Source organism: Lethenteron reissneri, chromosome 66 (genome assembly GCF_015708825.2).
Source record: "Lethenteron reissneri isolate LAM-NWPU_2019-01 chromosome 66, ASM1570882v1, whole genome shotgun sequence".
NCBI lineage: Eukaryota > Metazoa > Chordata > Hyperoartia > Petromyzontiformes > Petromyzontidae > Lethenteron > Lethenteron reissneri.
This window is the reverse complement of record NC_083844.1, coordinates 3,208,611-3,217,070: the sequence shown is the minus strand read 5'-3', so window position 1 is coordinate 3,217,070 and position 8,460 is coordinate 3,208,611. Positions and strand designations below refer to the sequence as shown.

Here is an 8,460-nt window from a genome sequence, read left to right as displayed (position 1 = left end):
GGGGGTGACGTCACGATTCGCCCTGATCGATGACGTCGCTCAGGCGGTGTTTGTGTCGAGTAGCGTCTGACGTCATCGGCCACCTCCTCGTGTGACGTCACCGACGTCCAATCAGGTTGACGCCACGACTTCCCCCCCCCCCCCCACCGGCTCGATGACGTCCTTATTTAACTCGGTAGATGACGTCACACACAAAAACTCGCCCACGAGTGACATCATTACCGGTGTTAACAGCGGTCTGAGTGACGCATTCAAACATGGCTAGCCGATGACGTCACTCGAACGTATTTTTGTTACCCTGATTAACAACGCAAGCATATTCTTTGAGTATTTCGGTAAAGCTACGTAGATACATTTATTTTTACTATTTTTAATTATTTGATCTTTCTACGTGGCTTTACCGAAAGACCCACAGAATATTAATTCCTGCAGTCACGAAAGCTTTAAGTCACAGATTTAACAACGCAATCGTCTGTTACCCGCTTATGACGTCATCACCAAACTCGCCCGAACCTGAATCGATTCACCGGGTTCAGTCGTCTGAGTGACGTCACGTCCGTTAGCGGTTCCGATGACGTCACTGGCGAAAACCGGTCATGATCTCACTGAAAAAACTGGTTATCGACGTCATCTTGATCCTCTGACGTAATGTCATCCGAGATGGCGCGGATCTGACGTCACGCGGGTCCAGCCGTCGTTAATGTCACTGAGATTTTATAAAATAACGGTGGTTGATGACGTCACCCGAGAAAACTCAACTTCTCCCCTGACGTCATGTCCTTCGTGCGGCGCACGCGGGAGGTGGGGGTGCTGTTGACGTCACGCGGACTCCGAGGTAGGTGGGGGGGGCTCCTTTGCAGACGTCACTGGTAAGAAAAAAAAACCTTGGTTAATGACGTCAACCAGATACTTAACGTCTTCCGTGACGTCATGTCGCCTGTACGGGGGGGGGGGGTTGGCGTGACGTCACGTAGGCCCTGGGTGGGGAGCTGCGCTAGAAGAAAGATGGCGGCGAGCGGCAAAAGGTTCCTGAATTTTTATTTCTCATTTCACCTCAAGACTCTCAAATTCATCTCTCTTTCTCTCGCTCTCTCGCGCTTTCTCTCTCTCTATTTTTATTTTATATATTTTTTTTAAAATCTGAACGCAAAGGTTGTTGTGGTTTTTTTTAAAGTCGTTTACCTCAGCGTTTAACCGCTCCCCGTACATCGGCATTGTTTAACACGACCAATATCATTATATAGTTGTTTTTTATTAAACCCTACATTACGGATACTTTAATATCGTTACGATGTTGACGACGACGACGATGATGATGATTGATGTTTAACGATGGATCCGTTTGCATAACTCTTACCCCGGATAATCTCTCGGTGACTTATCACGATAATCACATTTTTATACAGAAATATCTCCAATTAAATATTATCACCATCATCAACGTCTCACCACCGCCACCCGCTAGTATCGCTTTCAAATCGGAGTTGTTTACCAAAACACCGCTCGTTTCTTCAGCGCTTCGCTGAGCTGTGATGACGACAGTAGCCGTTAGGTCCGTTGACCGAAACGTCGCCTCATGTCCCCGCACGATTTGAACAACAACGATCATCGTGATATGATAGCAGCAGCCACAGGGTTGAGCTGTCGTCAGTTGTGATAAGCCAGGTGAAGAGGCTTGTGAACAAGAAGCTACTACAAAACTCAGTGGGACCTTACTGTCTGGTAACAATACAACATAGTTGAGTTATAGTATGGGTCTCGATGAGTATGGGTGTCTGTGGGCCTTTGTGGGTTTCTGTGGGTCTCTGAGTCTCTATGGGTCTTTGTGGGTCTACATGAGTCTGTGGGTCTATGGGTCTCTGCGCGTCTCTGTGGGTCTCTATAAATCTCTGGATCTCTGTGGATCTCTGTGAGGCTCTGTGGGTCTATGTGGGTCTACATGAGTCTGTGGGTTTCTGTGGGTCTCTTCAGTCTCTGGATCTTCATGGCACTCTATGAGTTATAGTATGGGTCTCGATGAGTGTACGGGTCTATGTGGGTGAGTCTCTGTGGCTTTGTGTGGGTCTCTAAGTCTCTTGAGTCTATGGGTCTCTCACTATGTAACACGATTTTTGTTCCTGAGTAGTAAGTGCTTTTTTCTAATTGCTTATGCCTCAAAAGTATAGAAAATGGCTATCCCCCACAATCTTTGCTTTTGCGACCAGGACTTTATGCGAAGGATTGACAAATGCACACCACGTTTTCTCATTGAAAATAGATCAATGTAAAAATATCACTGTCCTGGTCACTAAAGCAAAGTTTGTGGAGAATAATAGCCATTTTCTGTACTTTTGAGGCATAAGAAATTGGAAAATAACACTTACTACCCAGGAACAAAAAAAAATAAAAATTGTTACACAGTGTTATTAATAGTGGAGTATTAACTTGGCTTTTGTGTCCTGGTCACAAAAGCAAAGTTTTTGGGGAATGATAGCAATTTTCTGTACTTTCGAGGCGTACGCAATTAGAAAATAACACTTGCTAAACAGGAACAAGAAAATGTTTTGTTACACAGTGTTGTCTGTGGGTCTATGGGTTTCTGTCGGTCCTTGGGTCTCTGGATCTCAATGAGTCTGCAGCTTTTTGTGGGTCTCTGTAAGTCTCTGTGAGTCTATATGGGTCTCTATGAGTCCGTACAAACACGCGTTTAGAGTATTGATGATTTCAATTTAAAGCTTTCGTGACTGCAGGGATTCATCTTCTTGGTTCTTTCGGTAAAGTCACGTAGAAGGGAAATGATAAAATAATAAAAATAAACCATATTAAAATAATTCTCACGACGTTTCGGCCACAACGCAAGCAGCCGTCCTCAGGTGAAGAACAGGTCTTTCGGACAAAGGAATTTGCATATCAAGTAGCATATTTCCCATAAATATGATACATTCCTCTTGATATGCAAATTCCTTTGTCAAGGCGCTCTTCCCCCTCCAACCCAGCTTAAATATACGCTGCCAAGCCTGGTGGTGTTTCATTCAGACGCTGTCTTTCGCGACAGACCTGTTCTTCACCTGAGGACGGCTGCTTGCGTTGTGGCCGAAACGTCGTGAGAATAATTTTATTATGTTTTATTTTTTTATTATTTTATTTTCCTTTACGTGACTTTACCGAAAAAACTAAGAAGAGTATTGATGATGATATCAGCCACTTGGCTGAGCTGCTATTAGTTGCGACAGGTCAGGGCTTCTGAACACGAAGCTACATCGCTCATACTCTCTGGTTCTTTCGGTAAAGTCACGTAGGTATAAAATAAAATAGCTCAAATTTCGATTTAAAGCTTTCGTGACTGCAGGGATTCATCTTCTTGGTTTTTTCGGTAAAGTCACGTAGAAGGGAAATAATAAAATAATAAAAATAAACATGATAAAATAATTTTTAAATATTTTATTATGTTTTTTATTTTATTATTTCCCTTCTACGAGACTTTACCGAAAGAACTAAGAAGATAAAATAGCTCAGTCGGGGCCTTACTATCTGGTAAGATAAAAAATAGTTTAAAGTTATTTGTTTACCTTTCCTTTACTTTACACTCCTGTCACGTTTGCGTCTATTTGTTGTTATGTTCTGATCCCCCGACATCTGTGGCAAAGAGCTTTATAGCTCATCGGATTCCTACGGTAAAAATACTGATTTATGTCGGGCGGGTGGATGGTTGGTTGGGTGTCGATTCAGCACGAGCCGTCGGGAGTCTGCAGGTGTCCGCACATGCGCCCCGTCTACCGGCGGTACGGCATCGTCGTCTACGTCAACAACAACGGCGTCGTCAACAACAACAACAGCAGCATCGGCATCGTCGGTTCACCAGTGCGAGTTCTGCCCCTACCGCACAAGGAAGCGGGACAACCTCACGGTCCACCGGCGCACCCACACGGGCGAGCGGCCCCACGCGTGCCCTGTCTGCGGCAAGGCCTTCAAGCAGCTGGGCGCCCTGGCGGCCCACCGCACCGTCCACACGGGGGCCAGGCCCCACGTCTGCACCACGTGCGGCAAAGCCTTCGCCCACGCGGCGGCCCTGGCGGCGCACCGCACCGTCCACACGGGCGCCAGGCCCCACGCCTGTGCCGACTGCGGTAAGGCCTTTGCCGACTCGGGCGGCCTCCTCCGCCACCGGCGCATCCACACGGGCGTCAGACCGCACGCGTGCCCCGTGTGCGGCAAGGCCTTCGCCCAGTCGGGGGGCCTCAGGGCCCACGCCAGGGTGCACACGGGCGAGAAGCCGTACCCGTGCGGTGTCTGCGGCAAGGCCTTCGCCCACGCGGCGGCGCTGGCGGCCCACGGCACGACGCACACGGGCGCCAGGCCGCACGTGTGCCCCGTGTGCCGGCGGGCGTTCGCGGACGCCCGCAACCTGAGGCGGCACGCGAGGGTGCACGCCGCCGACAAGCCGTACGTGTGCAGCACCTGCGGCCGGGCGTTCGCGCGCTCCGGAGACCTGCGAAGCCACCAGCGGACGCACACCGGCGAGAGGCCGTACGCGTGCGGCGAGTGCGGCGGGGAGTTCTCGCGCGCCGAGAACCTGCGCAGGCACCAGAAGACGCACGTGGCGGCCAGGGCGGCGGCCGCGGCGGCGGCCGGATCGCCGAAAGGGACGCCGACGGCCTCCGACGTCGGGGCTCCTTCGGTCGACGTCGTCGGAGAGACGAGGAGGAAGAAGAAGGCGGCGACGTCTTCGGCGGCCACTGGCGCTAGAGCTTCGCCGGGAGTGGCGCTCGATGGTGTGGGAGAGACGAAGGCAGCCACCGCCCCCCCCACTGCCGCCGCCACCACCACCACCAGTGTCGGGAATTTTTCACCGGGAAGGTCGCGCGATGTGGTAGCAGGGACCGTGCCCGATGGAGGGACGATGCCCCCCGGTGTCAGAACATTGCCGGAAGGCACTCTGGACGCAGTAGGAGGGACCAGGAAGACGCCACGCAGCCTCAGAACTCCACCGGCAGTGACGCTCAGCGCGGTACCAGAGACGAAGAGGACTCCCCGAGGCATCAGAAATTCGCCGGGAGTGACGCTCAACGCGGCTAGAAAGACAAAGGCGTTGCCCCGCGGCGTGAGGACCTCATCGGGGGGCACGCCCGACGCGGTAGGAGAGACGACCCCGCCGGCCAGCGTCAGGACTTTACCGGCAAGGTCGCGCAAAGCGGTAGCGGGGACCGCGCCCGGTGGAATCGCGACGACCCCCGGCGTTAGAACTTCGCCGAGAGGCGCGCTCGACGCAGTGGGAGAGACGGCGAAGACGGCCTCCGTCGGCGTGAGGGCTTCTCGTGCGGGAGTGAAGCGCGAGGCGGCGGGAGGAGCGCCGAACGTTCCGCAGGGCGGCACGGCGACCCGACGGCTGAGGGCGGCTTCCCGTCTGGCCAGCGGGTCCCTGCACCCGAAACCTACGCCGGGGGGGACGAGCGATCCGGTGCGAGGGACGACTCCCGGCTGTGAGGATTTATCAGCGGTGAGGCTCAACACGACGGGAGGGACGGCTCCCGGCGGTGAGAGTTTAGCGGTGGGGAGACTCGGCACAACACGAGGGGCCACTTTCAGTGGTAATGATGCACCAATGGGGAGACTCGGCACAACACGAGGAGCCACTTTCAGCGGTAATGATGCACCAATGGGGAGACTCAGCATAACAGGAGAGGCCACTTTCAGTGGTGATGATGCACCAATGGGGAGACTCGGCACAACACGAGGGGCCACTTTCAGCGGTGATGATGCACCGATGGGGAGACTCAGCATGACAGGAGGGACGACTTCCAGCTGTAAGGATTTACCAGCAGGGAGACTCGGCATGACAGGAGGGACAACTTTCAGCGGTGATGATTTGGCAGTGGGGAGACTGAACTTGATAGGACGGACGACTTCTGGCGATGAGAGTTTAGCCGTGGGGAGGCTCGATGGGATGAGGCGAGTGCCCTGGTTGTTGGGAGAGGTGCCCGGATTCCCGGGAGGGACATCCGGCGTGCCAGGTGGGAAGTCCAACGTGGCAAAGCCATGGAATTGCGCGCCGAGCACAGCAGTAAGAGGAGGTGGGGGAGATGGAGGGTTCCACCCCCGCGTGTTCGGATCAGGGGGGCTGCCTGACGGCTCACCGCGGCCTCCGCCTCCGCCGCCCGACGTTAGAACGTCGCCGGGAGAGGAGGCGTTCGCTTGCCCGGCGTGCGGGGAGCTCTTCGCCAGGTGGAGGGACTGCCGCAGGCACCGGAGGACACACCGCACGTCGATGGCGACGACGACCGGTCCGCTGGGCGCTAGGCCCGGCACTTGGGCGGCGCTACCGGTGACCGGGGAGGAGGCGTACGCCTGCGCCGGGTGCGGGGAGTGCTTCGCCAAGCGGAGGGACCTCCGCAGGCACCGGAGGGCTCGCCGGGAGGGGGGGGTGGTCGGCGCGGCGGCGGCGGTCGATGCGGCCGCCAAGTTCCCGCCGGCGGGAGACGAGGCCCAGCTGTGCTGCGTGTGCGGCGAGGCCTTCGCCAAGCGGAGAGACCTCCGCCGGCACCTGAGGGCTCACCGCGGCGGCGGTGGCGGAAGGGCCTCGGGCAACGTGGACGACGACGCGCCGGAGCTTTTGCCGGTGCCGTTGGGGACGCCGGCCGGCACGAAAGCATCGGCGGGAGAAGAGGCCTACCGCTGCTGCGTGTGCGGCGAGGCGTTCGCCAAGCGGCGGGACCTCCGCAGGCACCAGAGGGCTCACCGCAGCGGTGACGACGCCGAGCCGCCACCGCCGGGAGCGACGTTCGGTTTGCCGGACGTGTCGGGCGGGAGGGGCCGCCGCTGCCGCCACCACCACCACCACCGGTGCTCCGTGTGCGGCGGCGAGGCGTCGGCCGGGACGGCTCCCCTCGGCGCCGCCGCGCTCACGGCGATGCACCCCTGCGAGTGCAGCAGGAGCAGGGGGGCGGCCGCGCCGGCGAAGAGGAAGAGCAAGAAGGTGAAGCTCGAAGAGGCGAGTTTCGCGGAGATGACGACGAGGAGGATGACGACGAGGATGAGCACGAGGATGAGCACGGCGAGGACGACTACGGCGTCGAAGCGGGAGGGCGGCCGCGGGCTGGCCGCGTGGCCGTGGGCCAAGGTGGAGCGAGGGGGTGAGGGCGGCGGACCCTTTGCCGTGTCGGTGGTGAAGCGGGACGGTGGGGGGGAGAGCTCCCACCACCATCACCACCACCGTGTTGAGTTTGTGAGTTAACCGTCGCCCGCCAATCCACCCACCACCACCATTGTGTTGAGTTTATATTCTTTGAGTCTTTCGGTAATGTCACGTCGATAGGTTCAAAGAAAATAACAAAACATGAGTTAGCGGTCAGCTACCCACCCACTGCACTACACTACCCTATACACTACGTGACTTTACGGAAAGACCGAAAGAATATGAATTCCTACAGTCACGAAAGCTTTACGTCAAGATTTTGTGTTGAGTTTGTGAGTTTATTGTCGCCCAACCACCACCACCAGTGTTGAGTTTGTGAGTTAGCCATCGCACTAAACTACCCTGTACACTACTACGCACGATATACTCTAATACTCTATAGACGACACGATTATACACTGCACCTCTCTACTACATTGTGTAATCGTTTCTTTAGATCTGCTGCTGCTTGTTGCCTTTAATATGTTGTCCTTCCCACCGCACCTCCGATTAGCACGGTTGGCTGCGTGCGGTGGTGTGAAAGAAGTTAAGCACGCACACGACACGTGCAAACTGGTGTAGATATCTCCTCTGGGCGCCTTGGGACTGTCAGGTCTGGCCAGAGGCAATGCAACGGTCGTCACCTGCTGCCGAATGTTGCGGTCAAAGTAAAACACGTGATTTGGTTACGATGGTGGTACTGCTGCTGCTGCGTTGGCACACGGTTAACGCAATTGACGAGGGTGGTTGAGGTTTTTTCCTTTGTTGTTGTACAGTGTGGTAACGTCGCGTTCAATAAAGTGCAGTTTAGATACCTTTACCTCCTTGGACCGCCTTCTTGGTTCTTTCGGTAAAGTCACGTAGCAGGGAAATAATACAATAATAAAAATAAAACATAATAAAATACAATTCCCCTTGGACCGATTATGGCTTTTGTTTGAGTTATCGATGCTGAGAATTGTCACACCCAGAAGGCTTCTGTGTGTGTGTGCCCGATGGAATGTTGTAGTGTGGCCCCCACGTGCGCGCGCGTGCACATAGCCTGGCACAAGCGCCCTGGTGATGTGCGTGTGAGTACAGGGACTCCTCTACTTACGAACATTCAGAGATACGAACAAACCTGTCCCGTATGTCCAGTTGCCAGTTCGGAGCGAGAGTCGTGTAAGTTCGACTGCCGTGCAATAGATGGCGGCGGTGGTGGCATCTACTTCTGCAGAACGTGAAGAACCAGTGGCATCTACATCTGCAGAACGTGAAGAACCAGTCGCATCTACAGAACATGAAGAGCCAGTGGCATCTACATCTACAGA

At 54.9% G+C, this 8,460-nt stretch overlaps 1 protein-coding gene across 1 annotated transcript; it reads left to right on the top strand.

Moving 5' to 3' along the window:
- Window positions 1-960: 960 nt before the first annotated feature.
- On the top strand, window positions 961-7,970 carry LOC133359970 (collagen alpha-2(I) chain-like). Its single transcript, XM_061578537.1, has 2 exons — window positions 961-1,025; window positions 3,709-7,970. Exons 1-2 carry the CDS (start codon window positions 1,006-1,008, stop codon window positions 7,208-7,210), a joined length of 3,522 nt encoding a protein of 1,173 aa, XP_061434521.1. The 5' UTR covers window positions 961-1,005; the 3' UTR covers window positions 7,211-7,970.
- The last annotated feature ends 490 nt before the right edge of the window (window positions 7,971-8,460 follow it).

What these genes read in the sequence shown, in the direction of transcription:
- LOC133359970 (XM_061578537.1), top strand. Translation starts at nt 1,006, where the DNA reads ATGGCGGCGAGCGGCAAAAG. An exon ending in ATGGCGGCGAGCGGCAAAAG is followed by an intron (nt 1,026 to 3,708) that starts GTTCCTGAATTT and finishes GTGTCGATTCAG; the next exon opens with CACGAGCCGTCGGGAGTCTG.